General features: G+C 44.0%; 1 protein-coding gene across 1 annotated transcript in view; it reads left to right on the top strand.

Annotated features, from left to right (window-relative positions):
• Positions 1-17,859, top strand: part of LOC147679830 (uncharacterized) — a 96,797-nt gene extending 78,938 nt beyond the window's left edge. Inside the window, exons 4-5 of the mRNA XM_086944757.1 lie at positions 9,788-9,978; positions 17,473-17,859. Coding sequence (XP_086800883.1) covers positions 9,788-9,978; positions 17,473-17,685 — 404 coding nt within the window. The 3' untranslated portion in view covers positions 17,686-17,859. The remainder of the gene's footprint in view (positions 1-9,787; positions 9,979-17,472) is intronic.
• The last annotated feature ends 6,004 nt before the right edge of the window (positions 17,860-23,863 follow it).

Here is a 23,863-nt window from a genome sequence, read left to right as displayed (position 1 = left end):
GCAGCTAATGCTAGGTAATGCTACAACGCTCTCATTCCTTACCTTTTGGGGTCATACAAGTGGGTGACTCTGCTATCTGAGGACCACTATTGGACACAGACCAATTCTGCAATGCCAGTGCTCATTTTAGCACCGGCTGGAATATATGCTGTGCTGTAATTTACACCATTTCTAATAAGGTAAAACTTTAAACTTTTCCTAAGAAATTAACATAAAGTGTAATTGAAAATGAAGGGAAAACTTGTTTTCATCTGTAAACATAGACAACAGCTGGCAAGGTAAGTCAGCGAAGAGTAGCAAGTTTCATTTAAAAGGTTGGTGGGGTGGAGCAGTGCCAGCTGCATGTTTGGTGTCTCAAAAGACCTAACTGGAAAATATAAGTGGACTCTTGGAATGCAAAATGATCAAGTGGAATTCTATTGCAGAGGTTTTCCTTTACAAGGTGAGTGTATGGATGAATGGATGTGGGTAAAGATTAAAAGAGTGCCTGGTGTGTGCTATGCTATGGCACAGGCTAGAGAAACAGGCTAAAAATGGAATTCTGTAGCATCAGGAAGGAGCAGGTGGGATTGCCCTTAGGGATCTGTTTGTCAGTAAGCAGCATATGTTAGTTTATTGGGTGAAGACCAAGCCAACGAGTTCTGGATTTGTGTTGACAAAGAACCAGGGTGAGTCCGCATATTGAGAATCGGTTAAAGAGCACTTACAGGGGTCCTAATCACTGTGGAGTTGGACTGGGCCAGAAGTGGCTATCTTTCAGCACAAAGTTAACATCCATTACCTAGGCGATCTAGAAGATGAAGAATCTATATACAGAAATAGGTTGGCTCTGTGCTGGTGCATTAACAGATATTTGGGCACCTGCTTACTTGGTGATCGCCTCCGTCAGCATGCAGTGTTTCATGGGGAGCCAGCACCCCAGTAATCCCCATCAGGTCTTTTTCTATGTGTGTGCAGAAGGGTCTTTATTTTGTCTGCTCTGCCCTGCTTTCTTGCGGGAGCTTCACAAAACTACTGTGAAATCAAAATATGGAATGGCTGTTGAATGTTAGAACAAAACAATTATAATGTTGTGCCCTGAAGAAGTTCCAATATATGTTTAAGGAACGAAACACTCTGGCTCTTTTGGCTATTTTCCTTATTTATTCTAAGAATTGGATGACAAAAAAGCAGGATTCTTGTTGGACATTGAAACTCTTTTTTTATTAACCTTTGGAGTGTGCTCCCTTCGAACCGGATTGATGAACTTTATCTGCACAAGGCTGAAGTAGTGCCCATGGCAGCAGAATATTGGGAAGAGGAGCAACGGAGTACTAACTTTTCGGACTAATCCTTAGTGTGTTACGCTCTGGTTTCTGCCTGATTTTCTGGATGTATTGAATGTATGTTGATTTATTCCAGTTTACCTTTAGTCTTGACCCCTCCCTATGTACCAAAACAATTCTGGCCAGGCGCTTGAGGGAGGACTGTGGGCTGTGTAATAAAAGAATAACATCGTCCACAGACAGGGATATCTTATTCTCACGTCCACTCGGCCAGGAGGGCCTTTCTACCTGTGCATCTCTTCTGATCCACTCTGCTAATGGCTCAATAGCCAAGGCAAACAGGAGCAAAGAGAGCTGGCATCCCTGCCTGGTACCAGACTCTATAGAGAAGAGGGTGGACAGTGCCTCATTGACCCTTTCCTGCACAGAAGGAGCATCATAAAGTGCACCCACAAGGCAAAAAGTGGGGGCAAATGTTAATTTTCTCAGGAATATGAAATAAGAAGGCCCAATGACCAGTATTGAAGGCCTTCTTGTAGTCTACCAATAGCATGTTTGCAGTACCTTGCTTTTGGGGTAACTGATAAATACCACCTGAATCCTGTGCAGGCAGTGTGGGGGCTCAGGCATTAAATAGTTTTAGTCCTCGGGTGTGGAGCCGTGGCCAGGGTGTCTGACTCCGGAGCACGGTTCGATCCCCGGCGCCAGCAGCAGGTCAGTCCAGCACCATGTGACTCTGGGCAATAGCTCGCTTAATCTTCCCCAGGTCCCCAGTGCCAGGAAACCACTTCGGAGGTAGCTGTGCGCTTTACAATTTCAAGGTTATTATTATTATTATTATTATTATTATTATTATTGTTATATACCAACGTGAGCATCACCTGACCCAGTCTCATAGCTAGAATCTTTGCCAGATAGTTATTCTCAATAGTAAGCAAGGAAATAGGTCTGTGCCACCCACATTCTTCTTATCTCCATGTGGCTTAAGGATGGTGACCATTGTTGCCCAGGAAGGTCCCCCGGAAGTGAGGCGGTCTGTCCTGCTTCCTCAAAGAAGCTCAGTAGGTGGGGGAAAGTAAAGATGAACATTTTTTTATCAGTTCTACAGGCAGGCCATCTGGACCCAGAATTTAACCCCAGGAGGTGTCCTTTGTAGTCTTTTGGACTTCCCCTAATAAAATTGTTTGGCCCCCATCAACAAGAGGATAACCTTCAAGCTCCTCACCCACGCACTGAAGGCACTCCACAACACCGGACCTGCATACCTCAACAGCCGACTCAGCCTCTACACCCCGCCGGCCAGCTCTGCTACGCAGACCGCACCCTCGCCACCGTCCCCCGCATCCGAAGAGTTACCACCGGTGGCAGATCATTCTCCCACCTCACCACTAAGACGTGGAAAACCCTACCCATCAGCATACAGCAGACTGAAGACCTCCTAACCTTCAGGAGACTCCTCAAGACCTGGATCTTTGAACAGTAGCAGTATACCCCCCCCCACCCCCCAGCGCCTTAAGACCCTGATGGGTATGTAGTACGCTTTACAAATGCTATGATTGATTGATTGATTGATTGATTGATTGAGCTACTTGTGGTCCTCCATGTAAGCACCTTGACGATATATCACTTGCTATGAGTTCCAATCCCTCTGTGAATGTAGGGGCTGTTTTCCGGATCAGCTCTCTGTGATAGGTTGCAAAGACCTCTTCTATCTCTAGCTAGTCTATGATCCCGTGGCCATCCGTGTTTAGAGTGGCTGAAATAACAGCAGCTTGGTCTTTTTGGGACAGGCAGTAGAACAGTTCAACTGTCTTATTTCCCTGCTCATAACGTATGTATCTGGATACTTTCCAGGTCATTTTAGACTTATCCATAGATTTTTGTACGTGTCTAAGATTCCCTAGATGTCTGTCTCCTGTCTGTGTGACCCCCCCAACTGCAGTTTGTTCAAGTGATAGTATCCAAGCCTCACAACCTGTCATCGCTTTCTCTTGGTCCCTATCCTTCCCCCTAACATAGGATAAGGGTTTCCCTCTAAGCACAGTTTTGAGCGCCTCTCACGGGGTGGAGGGTGATGTCAGTGATGGGACATAAACCTCAAAATATTCCTCCACTGTATCCTACAGTCAGTCAGATAGGACCTGATCTTTCGGCATCCACACATTGAAGCGCTATATGCCTCATGGGACAACAGGCCCCTGCTAACAACACTTACTCTGGTGCATGATCTGAAAGTCTGCTAGGCAAGATATGCTTGTCCCGCAAGAGTCTGCCTACCTGGTGTGAGGAGCAGCCCAGGAGGGGCAGAGGAAACAAGGGAGAGTACTGAGGAAACCAGTGAAGTGCTCGGGTTCCCATGGTCTGCCCGCTCGAATCCATAGTGCCAACATCAGCCCATACCCCAGACCGCTTACAACAACTTCCCAAATAACAGACACCACACAATTTTCTTTGTTGGAGAAAGTTGTTGCAGTTTTATTTGCATAAACATTATGCCAACATGTTGGGTTATCTTACGGGCGATCCAGGGTCAGGTTGCCTCTCGCAACCTGCCCACCTGATGAGACATAAACCCCCTGTGGTGTTAACCGCGGGGGTGTTGTCAATTGGGGGAAGGACTAGCCCCTCCCACCGGCGGACCTCCAGTCCACCCCTTACTCACGCCCCTCCCCCTAGAGAGGGGCGGAGCGTTGCAGGCAACCCTCGGTTGCTCAGGTCCACAACCGCCCGAAGGAGTAACGGGGCGCCGTCACTCCTCCAGGATCCGACCGGGGAACTCCCTGGGGATAATTGGCTCTCGCACCTTTCCTGTACTCCTGTAGAGGGTACCCTTCTATACCTTCCAGCATTGGATCGCCCAGTAACTCCGCCCCACCCACAAACCCCACGCACCTATCTTAAAACATGAAAACGGGCAGCAGCGACCGTCTGTCCCGGGGGAGAGGTCCTGTTCGTGTGGCCGATCAGGGGCAAAGAGGGCGCCAGGCCCGTGACCCCAGTCCATATAGCTGAGGAACAAGCCCCTCCCTCACCGGAAATACGCCACTGGGGACTACTGGTCCCCACCCTAGACCGCTGGAAGGGGTCTGGGCCATCCTGTGGCACTAAGGGTGGCCGCCCTCTTAGGTGGCCCCCTTCGGTGGCCCGGGGCAGCCTGGCAGAGTCAATTCCTACTAAGGAGATGTTGTGCCAGATTTGCTAAAACGTAACGTAGTGCAGTACAGCAACTAAACTTGCTACGCTGCATTGCAAGAAAGGGAGAACAGGACAGCGCCATGTCTTCTAGGATGGGGCGCTGGTGCCCACTCTCTGTGCACTGGCGCTCTTTTGTCAGCCATTTACCAAGGCACACACCTTTGCGCCATGGTCCAAGGATGGTCGCTTTCACCAAAGCATAGGTTTTGTAATAGAGGTTGTCTCTTCCAGTATAAAAAATAGGTTTTAAGGCTATATAGCGGAGCACTTACAAAGAACATATCTACATGGTTGTGATAGAACGTATATAAATATAGTATTTAATATCTTTTTATGATTATTAAGTGGTGTTCTTTTTAATGTTTTGATGTATGGACTGTGAATTGATTATGTCATTGACTATTGTGTTTATTAATCATTTTGTTGTTTATTGCTTCATGAATTTAAATTAGTATTCAGCTCTGTTCAAAAATACTTTGCGAAAATGATAGTGATTAAAAAAGAATGTTTTGGCTTTATCTCATATTAGGTGAGACAAAAACCGTTTTAAGGAGAAACAAATTACGTTTGTCCTGATGAAGGTGGTTTTATTGAAAATATACCACTGAAATGCATTGACGCTCTACTTTTCTGTTACATTTGGAAGGTTCAACAGTGTTTTGGTGACAGGGAACTAAGATCTATGCCCTCTATTGTCTAAATAGGATCCAAATTAACACTTACAAGACATAGTTTGTTGTCTATGTCTTTTCTCCTGGAGGACTGTTGTAGCCAGATGATATGATTTTCCTTTACGTATGTGTTTTTATGTAATGGTTTTAGAAAATATTATGAAATATTGTGTCATGATATTTGTTTTTAATTAGTGATAAACACAGTCTTTTGCATACATTTTTCTTTGTAAGTGCTTTAATATGCTTGGAATGGTATGAAAGGTATGTTGCATGTGGACTTACTTTGGAGGCGCTATTGGCCTTCATATAGATTTAGACTGAAGGGAAAACGTTTTCTTTTACTATATAGTGCAGCACACATGCAACGGTAAAAAAAGGAGAAATTAAAATATTTCTCCTCTTTACACCTGCCTTGATGAGTAATAACCTTGAATTGAGTGTGCAAATCCCTGTGTACAATGCATTTTAGAAAGGAATTTGCATTAATCCCATTTGTATTTGCATGAAAACGCCTATGTACCACCCATGGAACGCCCAAATGATGCTAAGTAATTCGAATCTGTGCATTGCGCAACTTTGCCTTACTTTCCGATACTATCCAATGTAAATCCAAGTTTGTTTCAGAACTTCAACTGCATCAGGTTTGTTTTACAAAACCAATGCAAACCCTATGCTAAGCATTACTAAATCTGGACCGTTGTGTCTAACTTGCCAGTGTGAACTGCAAAGTAAGGCTGCCCGATGTAGAGAAAGCCATTGAAAAAGACGCAGATGTCCAATGCTGACTTCAGCGATCACACTAGTGCCCTGGTTCGAAGGAGGAAATCCTTCCACCGTGATCTCTAGAGCCAACTGCTGGAGGTCTCTTTGTGAAGTTGCTGCTGAGGCAGCTGGCCAGCTTTAGGAGGCAGGGTTGCCCAAGGGAGCCCTGGTGTGACAGCTCACCCTTGTCAAGTCAAGTCAAGTCATACAAATTATATAGCGCACTACATACCCAGAGGGTTTCAAGGCGCTTAGGAAGGGGAGGAGGATTATATGTCAAATATCCACGTTTTAAGCTGCTTTCTGAACGCTAGGTGATTCTGGGTGAGGCGAAGGTAAGCGGGGAGTGAGTTCCATGTTTTGGCAGCCAGGTAAGAGAAGGATCTGCCTCCCATGGTGGTCTTGTTGATGTGGGGTACAGTGGCGAAGGCTTGGTTGGAGGAGCGAAGTAGGCGGGGGGGGAGTAGAAGGACAGTCGGGAGTTGAGGCAGTCTGGTCCGATGTCGTAGAGTGATTTGTGTGCGTGGGTGAGCAGTCGGAAAGTAATCCTCTTATTGACGGGTAGCCAGTGGAGATCTTTAAGGTGACCAGAGATGTGTTCGTTGCGTGGGATGTCTAATATGAGCCTGGCTGAGGCGTTTTGGATTCGTTGTAGTTTCTTCTGGAGTTTGGCGGTGGTGCCTGCGTAGAGGGTGTTTCCGTAGTCCAGTCGGCTCGTGACCAGAGCGTGGGTGACTGTTTTCCTTGTTTCGGTGGGGATCCAGCGAAATGTTTTTCTGAGCATGCGAAGAATGTTGAAGCAGGAGGAGGATACGGCGCTGACTTGTCTGTTCATTGATAGTGAGGAATCCAGGATGACGCCAAGGTTTCGTGCGTGGTCTGTCGGGATGGGTGCATTTCCGAGGGCTTCCGGCCACCAGGAGTCGTCCCAAGCAGAGGGGGATTTACCTAAGATGAGGACTTCTGTTTTGTCTGAGTTCAGTTTCAGTCGGCTTTGTTTCATCCATTCGGCGACTTCTTTCATTCCTTCGTGAAGGTTAGTTTTGGCGGTGCTGGGGTCTTTGGTGAGAGATAGGATCAGTTGAGTGTCGTCCGCGTAGGAGATGATGTTGAGGTTGTGTTGGCGGGCGATGGCCGCGAGGGGGCTCATGTATACGTTGAAGAGGGTGGGACTGAGTGAGGATCCTTGTGGTACGCCGCAGGTGATTTCAGAGGCCTCTGAATTGAATGGTGGGAGGCGGACTCTCTGGGTTCTTCCGGTGAGGAACGAGGTGATCCATTCCAGTGCCTTTCCTTGGATTCCGATGTTTCTGAGGCGATGTAAAAGGGTGCTGTGGCAGACTGTGTCGAAGGCTGCAGAAAGATCGAGGAGGATGAGGGCGACTGTGTCTCCATTGTCCAGTAGAGTACGGATGTCGTCTGTTGCTGCGATGAGGGCGGTCTCAGTGCTGTGTTTGGCTCGGAATCCAGATTGTGAGGGGTCGAGTGAATTGTTGGCTTCGAGGAAGGCGGCGAGTTGGTTGTTGACAGCTTTCTCGATGACTTTGGCCGGGAATGGAAGAAGCGAGATGGGGCGGTAGTTTTTGAGTTCGGTGGGGTCTGCTGTTGGTTTTTTCAGAAGGGCGGTGAGTTCAGCGTGTTTCCAATCTTCTGGGAAGGTAGCGGAATTGAAGGAGCAGTTGATGACGTCTCGGAGGTGCGGAGCTATGACGAAGTCTGCTTTGTTGAAGATGTGGTGAGGGCATGGGTCTGTGGGGGATCCGGAGTGGATGGAATTCATCAGGCGGATGGTGTCCTCCGTGGAGATGGGGTTCCAGGCGTTAAGGGTGTTAACGGGGGGAAGATGGTCGGCTGATGGTAGGGTGGGTTGGTTTCCGGGTTGGTTGTCAAAGCTGTTGTGGATGTCAGCAATCTTGTTGTGGAAGAAAGAGGCTAGGGAATCGCAGAGGGTTTGAGAGGGGGAGATGTCGTTGGAGTTGGCCGAGGGGTTGGAAAATTCCTTGACGATGTTGAAAAGTTCCTTGCTATTGTGGGCGTTGTTGTCAAGTCGATCTTTGAATGCTGTTTTCTTGGCTTTTCGGATCAGTTGGTGGTGAGTGCGGATGGCGCTTTTGAAGGCGTCCTTGTTGCTGGTGGATGGGTCTTTTTTCCAGGCCTTTTCAAGGGAGCGGCACAGTTTCTTGGACTTCTTGAGGTCATCGTTGAACCATGAGGCCTTCTTGATACCAAGTTTGTGTTGACGTTTTTTCATTGGTGCTAGGGTGTTGGCGGTGTTGGAAAGCCAGAGGGTGAGGTTAGATGCGGCTTCGTTGGCGTTAGAAGAGAGGGCTGGGGAGGTTTGAAGGAGCGATGTGGAGATCTGCTCCGTGGTGATTTTGTTCCAGTTTCTTTGTAGAGTTGGTTGGAGGTGGGCGATGGGTTTCGGTTTGTTGTAGGTGAAGTGAACGCAGGTGTGGTCAGTCCAGAGGAGATTCGTAGTGTGGCTGAAGGAGACATGGTTGCTGGAGGTGAAGATGGGGTCGAGTGTGTGGCCTGCGATGTGGGTGGGGGAAGTGACCAGTTGTTTAAGTCCGAGGTTGGCTAGGTTGTCCAAGAGGGTGGTGGTGTTGCGGTCTTTGCTATTTTCAAGGTGGAAGTTGAGGTCTCCCAGAAGGATGTAGTCTTTAGAGGGGAGCGCGTGTGGGGTGATGAAGTCCGTGATGTCTTCACTGAATTTTGCGCGGGGTCCTGGTGGTCTGTAGAGGAGGGTGCCTCTGAGAGTGGTCTTGGGGTCGATGTGGATCTGGAAGTGAAGGTGTTCGGAGTTAGCGAGGTTGGCGTCAGAGCTGGTCGAGATGCGGATTGTTTTCTTATGGACGATAGCGATTCCGCCTCCTGTATGGTCCGTGCGGTCCTTGCGTGTGATCTTATAGTCGTCAGGGATAGCGATGGCGATGTCTGGGGCGGAGGAGGCGTTCATCCATGTTTCCGTTAGGAAGGCGACGTCAGGAGAGATGGTGTCTAGTAGGTTCCAAAGGTCAATGGCGTGTCTGTGGACCGAGCGGGTGTTGAGAAGGATGCATTCTAGGTATATTTCAAAGTTGTCTTTCTGTAGAGAACCCCGAGACTCGAGGGCATCCCTGCATATTTAATTATTCTGTATGTACCATAGTAAGTTATGTTGTGATTAAGATCCGTATCTCTTTTTTAAAGACAAGCTCTGCGCTTGATTTCCTACGTGGGTACTTTCATTATTGTTTGGGTCGATTCCCCCTGATATGTAAACCAGATAAAACGTCTCAGATTTCAAAGTGCTGAAAATAAGACCAGGTTAAAATGTGCAGTGCAAACCGTTCCAAATATAAATAGCGTTGTCTTAATAGTTAGGCGCCTAGAAGAGTAGACCAGAAATTCTTACTCTCCATGGGCCAAGACTGACATGATGTCGGGTATTTGCAGCACACACAGATAAGGGGAAAAGAGAGAAAAGCACAATGTTTCCCAAAACATTATTTTAACATTTAAATGTGATAAACGTACTGGGAAATAATGTCTGAGACATGCTAATGCAGTGAAATGAATGCCTCTTCCTTCCATAACAGCTCGTGAGGTGGCGTGGGATGATAGTCTTCAGGAGGATAGGGAATTTCACCTCCCTGGTGATGGAAATGGTCTCTCAGTAGACCCAGGGGGTCCCAAGGCATGGTGTTCCCCATAGTTTAACGTCACAGTATAATTGCCCAATGAGAGGCTTGTCTGAAAGACCGTCACTCATATTACCCCACAGGTCATTTGTTTTTCCCTGGCTCCCATCTGCCAGATCCGCACCCCAAAAGAGGGTTCCTGTATGCTAGCCTGCAGCCCCCACAGAGGTGGAGTAGTGACACTCTGTGTTGATCTCCTTTTTCACAGATACCCTGGACATCCACATGTACGCATCTGATGGAGAGGATCTACACGAACTTCGCCCCGCCTTAGAATCACCCTCCAGCCCGAAGAACTTACTGGGCAGGGTGAACAGGATTGGAGTTGCTCTGAATTTGTCAGGGACAGACAGCTACCTGGCATGCGGGGCAGGGACCCCACCCTCGTTGACTTTGGAGGTAAGTGGTAGTGGTGGGGGTTCTATTTCTAGTGCATAACGTGAGCGGAGAGAAGCATTATTCTGTATGGAAAATTAAAGGCTCTCCTCCTCTTAAGCCTGCAGTAAAGTAAAGGTCACCCATATATCAAACAAAACAAAACAAATGAGTGATATACATCATATAATTTAGCAGTTAACCAGCAGTTGGAACGATAGAGGTTGGAAGCAGGGATACAATATTCTAAGAGCGAAAATGCATCAGGATTCTTCAAGGCAGCTCTTGTTCCTGAAAGAAACCGGGGCTCCATTGAGTACTACCTGCTTCCCCCAAGGCTATGAACAGCATTCACAAAGAGAAAGGTGGTACAAGGAGACACCACCTCCTTTGAGAGGTCACTAACTCATCAATTATTTCTGACTGCAGTTGCAATCAAAAGACATTGATACATTCCATTGTGACTTGGAGATAGGCGGAGCCCCCATTCACGCCCTCTCTAATTGCAATTCGGAATGAATCATAAAGCCCATTTTGTGTGTCGGCAAGGCTTTTCCAACCTGCAAAATTAGTTGAGTAAATAGAAAAACGCCTTTTTCAAGTCGCAAACCCAGTGATTTTGCAAATAGCAGGGTTTGCGTTTGCAAAATGTCATTGTACATCTGGCCTATTAACTCCTCATTTGAGTTGTACCCCATTTATATGTCGGTAGTGCTCAGGTTTTTTTTTGTTATTTCCCCTACAGTTATTCCCTTCTTTCAGTAGAAAATATAGGATTTCCTTGCAGTTGTTATCCAGCACTGATCGGCCCCAGGGAGGGCTGGGCCATATGGGGCAGATTTCCACCAGCTCGGAGGGAGAAAGAAGAGGAGCTCAGCAGTCTGCTCTGCTACCCTCCTGTCGTTGTGTCTGACTGTAGGTGCACCACACAGTAGTACATACATTGTGCATCCAGAGTTCCTTCCATAGTGCCCTCGACTTGCTTGTACAGTGCTATATGTTGTATTGTGTGTGTGTCAAAAGTGAGGGTGTCACATAACTTCTGCCACAACTGATTTCCATGACTCATGCTGATAAAGAGTCTGCCCTTGAGCTCTGATGGAAGATCTACCAATCCTCCTGGTCCCCATGTCTTCCTCTCATTGGCTGAGCCTTACAGAGGGTGAACTAATGGATGGGATAGCTTAAACTCTTGGAAATGCGAGACCTATTACATTGCAAATGTGTTTGTACTGTAAAAAATTTTAAAAAGCATTATGAGAGACCGTGTCTTGTCTGCAACAGCAGGCAGGACATAGCGGTTTGAGAAAATAGTGCTCGGAGGCTGTAATTGAACTCTACAGAGTAACAACAATAGGGACTGTCACCATGGGATGACTGCAAAATTAGATAAGATGGTAGTAAGGAGGGACTACTAAGCCTATTGACAAATGAACAGCCACAGTTTACAGTGGACATTGACACAAGCCAATGAAAAATGTGTGTGGAGAGTGGGACGGAGCTTCAAGTCCCTACCTGAATACAGCATGCCTCGCAGGGCAGCGCATGTGCTGCCCAGGCTCGATCTAAAAATGAGCGCGATCGACACCCATTTGTCAAAACATTGCAATGATTGAGAACATTACATGTGATTGTATTCAGGTGGCCACCTTCATTCCTTGAAAAAATAAGAGCGAAGGGAGGTTTGCGGCAGATGACAGCTGCCTGCTCTGGTGTCCTATTCACAACTGTAAACAGGGCTCAAGGGCAGCTGATAGATGCCCTGGATATTCTTGGGGTGAGGTGAGCACCCTATGTGCCCTTGGACAAGACAGAATAAAAGAAACATTCTCAGTCCTCACGCAAGCTTTTGGGGGCTCAAGGTTCCTAAACTCCGCAGCAGATGGCTGGCATCAATGAAATAATTTGCCCTAGACAGGGTTGCTTAAGGTCTCTATTGTCCTCACACTGTGCCCATTCCTTCTTCACCCTCAAAAAAAGGTGATAACTGATGACCAGCACACTTGTTGCAATAACAAACATGGCACTGGAAGAAGTTCTATAAATTAAAAAGTACACGGAACACAATCACCTATTCTTTAAGGAGGGTGAGGCTCTCACCCTTCGAAGTGGCATGCTTTATCATAGGGTCTCCTCCTTATGGCAGATGTTTGTTAGAAAATCAGGATGCACTCCAATATAGAAGCTCTTAGAGCCAAAATTGTTTTTCCACCGTCTTACTGAGTTCAGGAAATACCGACCAGCGGCGACCACACCATTAGGGCAGAGGAGGGCCGCCCATCACCACCAGCTGCAAATAAAACAATTATAAAAAGGGTTTCTAACCCGTTTTATTATCGTTTTTTTAATCCCCCTGGACCCGCCTCCAGAACTCTGATGAGTCTTGGGAGCGGGTCGAGGGTGGATAAGACTGTGTGTGGGAGTGCACTGCGCATAAGGTGTTTGGCCAGCCATTTTGGGACGGTCAAACACCTCATGTGTAGTGTAGCTTCTCCAGCCCCAGCTGCGTTGCTGGGGCTGGAGAAAGTAGGCAGAGGCTCCCAGCCTGCCTGGGATCACAATGTTGAAGCACTCAGACCAATCAGGAGGCTACTTTCCTGTAGTGTCATGATTGGCCCAGTGCAGTCTGGAGGCCTGTCCCAGAATCAGGAAGAGCAGGACGGAGAGGACTGCGGTGGCGGCGATCAAGTAAGTTTATTTCCTTTTCTTTTTCTGGGGGGTAACATATGCACCTCCGCATTAAACTGTTTTAACTGTAGAACAACTCATGTCTAATGTCTGGACTCTAACCAGCAAAAAATACTGTTAAGAAAATCTTCACTTATTAATGAATGATCTGACCAATATAGGATAAATGTACTTTGTGAGATAACCCTATTGTTAAAAACAGTTCAATTTCATATCCCACAATGTAATCACAACAGGCACATTGGTTGATAGAAGATGGTAAACCATGATCATTAATGTAGAAAATGGATTAGCATTTTTGGTTATAAAGTCGAAATGCAAAAAATAAAATTCCCAAACTAAATTAGAAAAATAGAGTAAAATGGAATTAACAAAATGACACCAAAATGGAAGAAATCCAATGAAGGAACTAGAAATATGATTTTTTAAGTTTTAAGTAGGAATAGCGTCAAGAAGCATAAAGTGAAAATGAAAGTCAGTGCTCATGGTAGACCGGAAACTAGGAGCAATTTGATGCTGACCACAATGGGGAATGAATGCTCTTGAAAAGGCAAGAGCAAACAACCCTGGCAGACTCTGGTCCTCACTTGTAAGGCTTCTGTGAGTTATCCTCCATGGACTATCTTGCAAGTCATTGCCACGTAAGAGTTCCTAGTGAGTCATACAGGTTTATCTGGCATACCATAATGCCAAAAGAGTTTCAAAAGGGTCTATCTTTCCAGCCTCTTGAATGCCTTCTCATAGTCGATGAAGTTGAATAGAGGGCGGAGTTCCATTCCACCGATTGCTCAATGAATATGCACAGTGTTGCAATCTAGTCAGTACAGGATCTATCTTTGCAGAAGCCAGCCTACTGGTCTTGTAAGTTGTAACTGAGTTCGTCTTGGTTCTCAATCTGTTCAGGATGACTCTGTTGAGCACTTTGCCTTGGGTTAGTAGAAGGTTATGCACACAACAAACAATGGGAGGAGGGTCTAAGGGCGAGTTTACCGACCAACCAGGTACATGCCCCAAAATACAATATTTTCACAACAAAATATACCTGGGGGTCAAAAAAAGGGGAGTCAAACAGAGTGGATCACAACACCAATACTACACAAAAGACACCAGTGAGGACATCATTCATGTTAGTGAATGCAGGCCAGGTAGAGGCTCAAGAGCATATGGAGAAATAGTTCCCATCAGAAGCCACACTGTACCGCCCTCTTTTTCATCATTTGGGTTCTCCTTACCCAGGAGACAGAACGGCCGGTCAGATGTTACCGTGACCGATAGATGTGATAAGGGGTGGTGTATTGAGTACAAAAATTGACGTGGCTACTGAAAAAGCAGTGTTAAGGTGGTAGGAGTGTTAAAGTGAGGGAAAGTAGAATAAAATTAGATGATCGGGTGGACAAACAACATTTATTAGTGTCTCCCAATCCCTAAAGTTTAAAAAGCAAGTGTGAGTGCGGGTTTTAAATAATCACCGTACTTAATAGTGGTCTGTATAAAAACACTGCTGCTTATAATGATGAAAAATTAAGAACAATATCACCTGAGCTTCAGGTACATACTCAACCGTATACCATATATGATGGTTGAGAGGCTTCACCCCACCTGGCTACAGCGCAGGTATGAGGAGCACCGCTCTGTCCGTCGGTGTCTCCTGGCAGTCAACTGGCCTCTCAACCATCATGTATGGTATACGGTTGAGTATGTACCTGAAGCTCAGGTGATATTGTTCTTAATTTTTCATCATTATAAGCAGCAGTGTTTTTATACAGACCACTATTAAGTACGGTGATTATTTAAAACCCGCACTTACACTTGCTTTTTAAACTTTAGGGATTGGGAGACACTAATAAATGTTGTTTGTCCACCCGATCATCTAATTTTATTCTACTTTCCCTCACTTTAACACTCCTACCACCTTAACACTGCTTTTTCAGTAGCCACGTCAATTTTTGTACTCAATACACCACCCCTTATCACATCTATCGGTCACGGTAACATCTGACCGGCCGTTCTGTCTCCTGGGTAAGGAGAACCCAAATGATGAAAAAGAGGGCGGTACAGTGTGGCTTCTGATGGGAACTATTTCTCCATATGCTCTTGAGCCTCTACCTGGCCTGTATTCACTAACATGGATGATGTCCTCACTGGTGTCTTTTGTGTAGTATTGGTGTTGTGATCCACTCTGTTTGACTCCCCTTTTTTTGACCCCCAGGTATATTTTGTTGTGAAAATTAGTAGAAGGTTATCCCTCTGTAGTTTGCATAATTATTCAGGGCACCTTTCTTGGGGATCTTGACAGAATATCCCTCCTTCCGACGTGATAGCTCCTTTTCCTCCTCCCAGATCCTTCCAAACATGGAGTAGAGCATGTCTGCTGATGTTTCAATTTCTACTGTCAGTGCCTCTGCAGGAATGTTTGTTTGGGGGAAGGGGATTGATCCTGTTAAGGACACCAGAGGCTGGAATCTATATAATAGCGTACATGTGCTAGGTAATTAATTTAAGCCTAGGTCTTGAAAGATGTATCTAAATTCATGGTCCCAGGGGCACATTCACATGTACGCAGGAATGTTGTTAGGTCCTGCTGCCTACCCCTTTTTCATATGTTTGATGGTTTTCAGTAGTTCTTCCTTGGGGGTCAGCTGCATTGATTGGCAAGTTCTTGTCAGCTGGCTGTATGTCTGGCTGAGACTACAGTATGAGCTGATTAGGCAGCCCTTCAAAGCGCTCCTCCTACCTTCATTGTTGGCCTCCGTTACCCATGATTGTCTCCCAAGCTTTGCCTTGAACAGGTCTTTCTGGCCTGCTATATCTACTGGAGAGTTTCCTTATTTTGTTGTAGAGTTCTTTTAAGTTTCCATGGCTTGCTGCTTCCTGGGCATTTGTGGCAAGAGCATCGATAAATCTTCGCTTGCTGCTCTTAATCACCTCATGTGTACAATATCTAAAAAGTTTAGCCTGCTCATTTGCTGAGTTGTGAACAACGGTGGCTTGTGACATTGCACATCCACGGCATAATGTACGCCTTTACAATTCAACAAATTAGTTCACCTGCTAATGAGAGCTTATGTGGGTACCATGAACGCAGGTACCTTATAGAGTCTGACCCTGTTCGCAAGTGTCATGAAGTATGCTTATAAAAACCACTAGAAGGTTTGCCTACCATTGAGGGTGAATAAAACAGAGCTGTTATAGCATGTATAGTTGAATGTCAGTTTAAAAATGATAACTGCATCAGACACTCAGCAAAAATATTATCCAGATGAATCTTTCTCAAAAAAAGATATTGTTTGAAGAACCAGAATGAAATAATAGGTCAACCTCTTGTCTTTTCAGATAAATGTAAATGCTATATGAATGCACTGATCATAAAATCATAATTTTAAGCAATGTGTGGAAAATGTTGCATCATTATAGTCATGTGAAGAAGATTTATACATATAAAGCGAGATCAGCTCATTTAAGGAGTGGATAAAAGTGGACCTACTTCAGAAGGATGTTTACTCAATCCATGCAATGTCATCTTTCAACCCAGCAAGATGTGATCTGAGTTTGAAACCCCATTGTTATTCTCTGGTGAATCATCTCACGGTCGTGGAGCTTGGATCAGGAGTGAGTTGAAGCTTTTATAGTGTGATTCATTTGAGGTCATGCTCATTATGTCCCATTTCAAGATGGCGTCCAGGCATTTTAATAATTGAGCTGTGGTTAGTGGCGTAACGAACCTTGAGGGGCCCCCCTGCCGGGTACGTGAAGGGGCCCCCTCCGGACTCAATCTAGAGCTCCACCGCGCAGGCTGCAGGGGCTGCAGGGGCCTGTGTTACGCCCCTGGCTGTGGTGGCGTATTATACTTTTGTATTCTCCTTTATCGGATTTGAACATTTCTGGTTGGCATGTGTACATATCATAGGCCATAAGGTGAATTGATAAACTAGGTCACTTTCTCTGTGTTACAGTTGATGTGGAGGAAGTTCTCAGCTCCCCAGTCCTTCTTCAGACTGCTGATAGCTGCCCCAGTGCCCTAGCTGCAATCACTAAGGGGACTCAGGTCCAGCGTTTAGCTTTCCAAGGCCCCCCTTCATAGTCCAAAATATAAGGTGAAGGATTTCCAGAACCACGCACAGCTGTCCTGGCACAATTTGGCCGAGGTAGTTGTCTGCATTCTCATGCTGATCTTCAAAAGTATGAGTCTAAAAAAACATAACATTCTCTGAATAATCTAGAGTTAAAGAGAAATTAAAGAGAAGGTCAGGCTAACCCGGGGTGTCAATAGTGACTGCTGCATAATCTAGGATAACATGAAATTCAAAAAAGTAAAGGTACTGTCACAGCACCACATTACACAATATAGAACATTAAAAATATATACATAAATATGCATATCATAGAAAATTTACATATTCTACAACAAAAACTCCTAAAGCCATCATAGTGTACGCATCAAATAATGGCATAGAAGAAGCTCAAAACCTTCAATAAGACCTTGTGACCATAACAACAGCCGATCAATAATATCCTAAAAGCTAGCAATGACTATATTTTCACACATAAAGAAACAATCGTGGCATCACTATTTAAATTCACTATCATTATAGCTACTTAGCTGCCCAGTGATAGAAACTCTTGAGCATTCATCAACATGGCTCCTCTATATCTCATTCATATACATTATGCTCCTTCATACAGGGATAGTGGGGATGGGAGTTAAGGGTACGCGAGTACAATGGGGTTGGGTAATAAGGTTAATAGACTACTGTTTCTTGCTAAATATATGTCTATGGGATGCAAATTCTGCATAGTTAAGTCTCTCTTGCTCTCCACCCTCCTCATCAGATGCATGCAGAAGCTCCTGGCTATGTGGGTGACGATTCCGGAAAACGTATCATCTTCTGGCACAGTATCGAAAAGAACTGGAGCAAGTTTGAGTCCGTGCTGCATCCGGGTTACTACCTATGTACCCACAAGGGTGAGAGGGCCGGCAGCTTGGAGCTGTGGAACATGCCACAACTACTAGAGGCGATTTCTGAATTCCGGCTGTGGAAGTGAAAGAATCCCCGAACCTGACCGAGTACAATCAACTCAGGCCGTGGATAATGGTGGAGAATGGCAACTTAGGATATGTAGATCTTCCTGAATAAAGGAACAAGATGTCAATTAATCCAGGTGCGGCACAGCCTTGGAGAAAATAATAAACAAGAATTTGCATTGCAATCTGTCCAGCAATTGGCGAAAGTTAGAGCTATTTGCGTTGTAAATTATATTGTTTTTTACTTATGTTTTTTATTTAGTGGAGTAGATGTATGTTGTTTGTGGTGGAATGATGTGGATTGAATTGGAATTGTAAGTTGTGGAATTGTGAGGGGTAGAATTATGTGGTGTGTAGTGTACTTGTGCATTGGAAATATGTAGCATGGTGAATACATAGGGAAGAGAGCTATATTAATTAGATAGAAAGTAAGATTGAGAATGATAAGTAGTTTGTATATGAAGTGGTGAATGAACTCTAGATACACCACAGGACGGCCACAGTAAGTCAATGGTCCAGGAACGACTACAACCACTTTGGTACTGGCCTCTTGTCAGTGCATAAAATCGGGCAGGTCTACCCTACCGGAAGTTAAACTAGGAATAAGAAAGCACACCATTTTGAAATGGAGCCAAAGTGACTGCAGCATGAATACAGGTGCCTGAAAGAACAACAAAGTGATGGATGGGATGCTTGAATTGTCTCAGTCTTGGAAGTCACACATGGCCGCAACCCAGTCCTCATTTATTCACACAAAATGACACTCTAGAAAGAGGTCGTCATATGCAAATCAGTCTTGACCCTGCTCCAATAGGAGAGGTACAGCCCGAACTGCCAGACCATGTCCTTTCAGCACAGGTACACAGGCAACCGCAGACTGGTTTCAACCTACTTAGGACTCATTAGTAAGGTGTGTGTAGCTTGAATCCCTCGGCACAGTACGCATGAAACCCATGTCTAATCATATCTGTTGCACTTAGGGCATCCACTGAATCACAAACAAAGTGATAGATGGGATGTTTGAATTAATCGTAGAAACAGGCCATTGATCCGGCCGCATCCCAGTTCACCATTGTTTACCCACTATGCCACTATGGAGAGAAACGTGCCACACAGTAGTCTTTTTGTGTTTGAAAAGCTTTATTAAAGAAATTGTTAACATGTGAAGATATCAGCAGAAATAGAAAATAAGTTCAATCATCATATAGACCATCAACAGTGCTAATATCAATAGTAAAAAGACAAAAAAGCATTTTATGGGTATTTAAAGATGCGGAAAAGGGGAAAGAAGGAGAAGACTAATTACGGCAGTAAACAAATGGTATAAATGAACAATACAAGAATGCTCACATGAGAAACTTGTAAAAGATGACAAGAAGGAGAGAGTTGAAATCCTTCTAGGAGGTTTAAAATGTTCTGAGTTGATATGTGGAGATTTCTTAAGGACCAGTCGATCCAGGTATAAAGTGAAAGGCAACCAGAAGAGATCAGTGTTACAGATTGGTTTGCAGGAGGAGGCAAAGGCAATATCAAGTCTGTGAAAATGACATAAAGTGTTCCACTGACCTTGTACGGAGATGTTTGTAAGAGAGCAAGCATAAGATCAAAAAGACCATGTGAGTGTGTAGGGAGGTCTAAAGATTCAGAAAGACTCCTCAAAAAGAGAAGAGTTGTAGAGTAAGGAACAGAATTGAAAAGATGCGAGTAAGGTATAACCAAATGTTTTCCCAGAATTTAGAGACAACAGGACAGAAAAAGAAGAGATGAAGGAGTTCAGCATTAGGAGTACCACAAGTCCAACATTTAGAATCAGAAGAGTTTAAGAAACGTGACAAAGAGAGAGAAGAAAGATAAAGTCTGTGATATAGATACAATAAAGATTGAGTAAGAGAAGCAGAACGAGAGGCCTTTAAGGATCTGGACCAAAGTTTATCCCAAAGAGCAACAGACCAAGTGCAATTGAAGTCCGCTTCACAAGCAAGTTTCAATTTAGTTTTAGCGCGTTCTGAATTAGGAGAGGAGAAACATTTATAAATAAGAGACGCTTTAGAGAGGGTAGTGAGAATTTAAAGAAGACGAGATTGAGGCGCTAGTGTTGAGGAAGAGGGAAGAGAGTAATAACGGTCAAGATTGATTGCCATGAGAGTAGTACATTTCTGTAAAAAGGATCGGGGCAGCGGAATGAGTGTTGAAATTGGGGAAAGGAGCAAGGTAGTAATCCATTAAAGAGTTGGTTAACCCACATGACACCCATTAGTCTCCAAGCGTTCCAAAAAATTGGTCTTTTCTTTAAAAGAATAAGTGAATTATACTGAATGGGAGTATTTAAAAAGGATTCAAATGTGATGGTAATAGGGTAAACCAGGGGTTTTAAAAGAGAAAAAGTATGTTTGAATAAGGGAAGTAAAGTATAGGGAGCCTTGGCAGAGAAGCGCACCACTTCATCAAAGGCAAAGGGTAATAATAATGTTTGTTCAATAAAAAGCCAAATAGGAGTAAAAGGGGAAAGGTCTGATGAAAGTCATCTCGAGGCCTGGATTAATGAGAAGGATTTGTGATTAAGACGGAAATCCGGAAAGTTAACACCACCATTAGATTTGGACTTACGAAAAGCTGCAAGAGAAATTCTAGATTTTTTATTCTTCCAAAGATATTTTGAAAGGGATGAGTCGATACATTTAAAGTAAATTGCAGGAATATGAACGGGTAACATGGAAAAGATGTATATTAGAATAGGGGCTATCATCATCTTAATGGAGTCTAATCGACCCCACAAGGAAAGAAAAAGAGGATTCCAGGTGGGGAACGATTTTTCAGTTCGGGTGAAACTGCGGACATATTTAACTTAATTGAGGAAGAAATAGAGTTAGAGAACCAAATACCAAGATATTTAATTTTGGAACTACTCCATGCAAAGCACCTAGAAGAGAAACAGTGAGGAAGACAGGTTTTAGTTAGAGGGAGGATTTCAGTCCTATCTGAATTGTTCTTATACCCTGAAACCAGTGAAAATTAGTTGAATTCAGATAATAAAGGGGGAACAGATACTTCTGGGTTAGAAATAAATAAGAGAATATCATCTGCATATGACGAAAGTTTCAATTGATTATTACCATAAGGGAAGCCACAAAATAAGTAATTGTTATGGATGGAGGACAAAAATGGTTCAAGTGCCAGGACAAAAAGAAGTGGGGATAAGGGACAACCTTGACGAACACCTCGTTGTAGAGTAAAGGACGAGGAGACCTGACCATTCACAAGCACCGAGGCCTTGGGCGCAGAGTATAACAGAGAGATAAGGGATATGAATTTGGAACTAAAGCCGTGCCAACGTAATGAAGCAAACAAAAAAGACCAATCAACCCTGTCAAAATATTTTTCTGCGTCAATAGTGATAGCAGATAAAGGAATTGAAAGAGGCGATGCTTTATTCAAGACCTTGAGAAAAAGACGAGAGTTATCAGAAGTAAGTCTGCCTTTAACAAAGCCACATTGCTCCTTACCAATGAGATGGGGCATAAAGGGGTCTAAGCACAACACAAGTAGTTTAGCAAATAACTTATAGTCCACATTGACTAAAGAAATTGGACAGTAACTTTTACATAATTGAGGGCCCGATCATCTTTTGGGATGAGACAAATGGTAGCATCCTGAAAAGTACCTTCCGCCTTACCAGATACGTAAAATGCTCGAAAGAGCATTGAAAGTTTGAGCAGTAAGATATCAGAAAAATGCAAATAAAAATTCAACTGGAAAACCATCAGGGCCAGGTGTTTTACCTTTAGTGAGGGATTTCAGAGACACGGAAAGTTCATGTAATGAGAGGTCAAGTTCAAGGTCTGGAAAATTGAGATGCGAAGTAGAGGGTTTAGGACGTTTATCAAAATAGGCCTGATTAACCCCTTAAGTGCTGCCTCGGTGCATTGGCCGACGGCAGCACTACCTCCCCAGTGCTGCGCACGACCATTGGACGTCCATTCAGCACTAGTTCCAATGGACAGCGCAGCACTGGGGAGAGATGTTTAATAGCATCTATGAGGTTAAGAGAAGGAGAAGGAGGAGATTCTGGGATATAAAGATTTTGGTAAAACAATTGGAATTGATCAAGTATTTCTTTATCTGTATGTAGGAGATGTTATCAGAAGAGTAAATAGAATCTAAAAGAGTACGTTCTTCACGTGATTTAAAGTAGTTAGCTAAGAGTTTTCCTGACTTATTACGCCCTCCATAGTAACGAGCACTACTACGAAGAAGTATCGAAGATGCGTTATCAGTACTATACTTGTTAAACTCCAATTTTGCTCGTAAAAGATCTGGTGACATAGATTTATCTGATGAGGTATAAAATTTATGTTCCAAAAATTTTATATGTGCCAGTGACTTTTTCCGCTTTTGAAGATATTGCTTCTTTTTCCTAGAGACAAAATCAATCATGAATCCTCTTGCAGTGGCTTTAAAGGAGTCCCAGAGGATGTGGGGAGGAATGCTAGGGTCGCAATTAAACAAGAAAAAGTCCTTAGTAAAGGAACAAAAAGAGGAGGAGAAGTTAGGATCAGTGAGAAGGGTGCTATTAAAGCGCCAACAAGAGGACTTGGGGTGTGGCAAAAGCAAATCAAGGTCTGTTACAATAGGGGCATGGTTCGAGATTACTATAGGTTCAATGGAAGAAGACAATAAGTTTTGAGATAGAGGTTGAGAGAGAAAAATATAGTCAAGACAAGAAAAAGATGTGTGAGGAGAAGAGAAACAGGAGTAGGCAGGAGAGAGTCACCAAGAATCAATAAAACGTGACTGCAAGATAGTGTCAAGAAATTGTTTGTGCGTCTTGTGAGGAATGAAGCGAACTGTGGATTTACGATCAAGGAATGGATCAACAATCTGGTTACAATCTCCACCTAAAATAAATAATTCATCCTTATGTTCAATAACATTTTTTGTGATTAAAGGCCAGAAAGAACAATCAGGATGTGTAGGGCCATAGACATTAAAAACTGTTAAAAGTAAAGAATTAATTAGTAACTTAGTGAGTATCCATCTACCATCAGTATAATTTTCTTGCAACAAAACCTTACATTTTAATTTCTTGTGACATAAAATGGCAACTCCATTCTTTTTTTTGTTAGAAGGTGAAAATAAGACCGTACCCACCCAGCTCCTCTTTAATTTAAGGGATTCAGCTTCCTAAGGTGGGTCTCTCGCAAAAGAACTATGTCAGGGTTATAGGAAGCTAGATGAGAGAGGACTCTCTGCCATTTAATGGGACTAATGAAACCTTTTACATTCCAGGAGACAACTTTGAATTTACAAATAGCATAAAAGCAATAGAAGCAAAAAGTACAATAATATTTATATACAAAATACAGCCAAAAGAAGGAGAAAGAAGAGGTGAATATAGTAGACAACGTCGAAAAAAGGGTCAGGATAAAGTAAAGGAAAGGAGTTTGTACAAATGTGAGAGTGGAGGAAAGAACAAAGGGAAAAGAAAAGCGAGAAAAAATAAGGAGTAAGAAGAAGGGAAAAGGAAGGAAGGGGAAGAGAGAAAGGAAGAAATTAAAAGAAGAGGCAGTACATATCTAAAAGGATGACTGAGAATAACGTACCTGAGGGGGACAAACAAGAGAGTAGTGGGGCAATGGCGACACTCAACAAGACGGACCGCCCGTGACGTGGGAGTCCAAAACGCACCAGGACAGAAAACAAAGGAAGAGAGCCACATGGGTTGAGGGGAGGTATACCACAGATCTACCTAAGGATATAAAAAGGTAAATACCAATAGGGATATACATTAGGATCTGTACAAACAAACCAACGAACCATGTGAAGACATAGTGAGATCTTGAGAAAACTGCAATAACAAAAAAGAATAAACAGTAAACGAAGAATCAACAATGAAAGAATCTATATTAAAACTTATTAGAAGCTATCTAAAGGTAAACCTGAATGTAGTGTTATCAAAATGAAGGACAGGTAGGGCTATTTTCTAAAGGGTCCACCGTACGTTCCCAGGAAAGTATCAACAAAGAGAGGTACGCAGTACCCTCAGAGAGGTGTATTCAAAGAGTGAGACTAGAAGAGACCAGGTATTGACATAAGAAAAGAAAGTGAAAGGGGGATGGGGATGGGGATCCTCCCTTTCGGGACTAAAACCCTCACACACCCAGCAAGCTAGGTGTCATGCTTCATCATATGGGTTTTGCT

Source organism: Lissotriton vulgaris, chromosome 11 (genome assembly GCF_964263255.1).
Source record: "Lissotriton vulgaris chromosome 11, aLisVul1.2, whole genome shotgun sequence".
Lineage (NCBI taxonomy): Eukaryota > Metazoa > Chordata > Amphibia > Caudata > Salamandridae > Lissotriton > Lissotriton vulgaris.
Note: the sequence above shows the minus strand (reverse complement) of the source record. Positions and strands in the feature narration are given on the sequence as shown.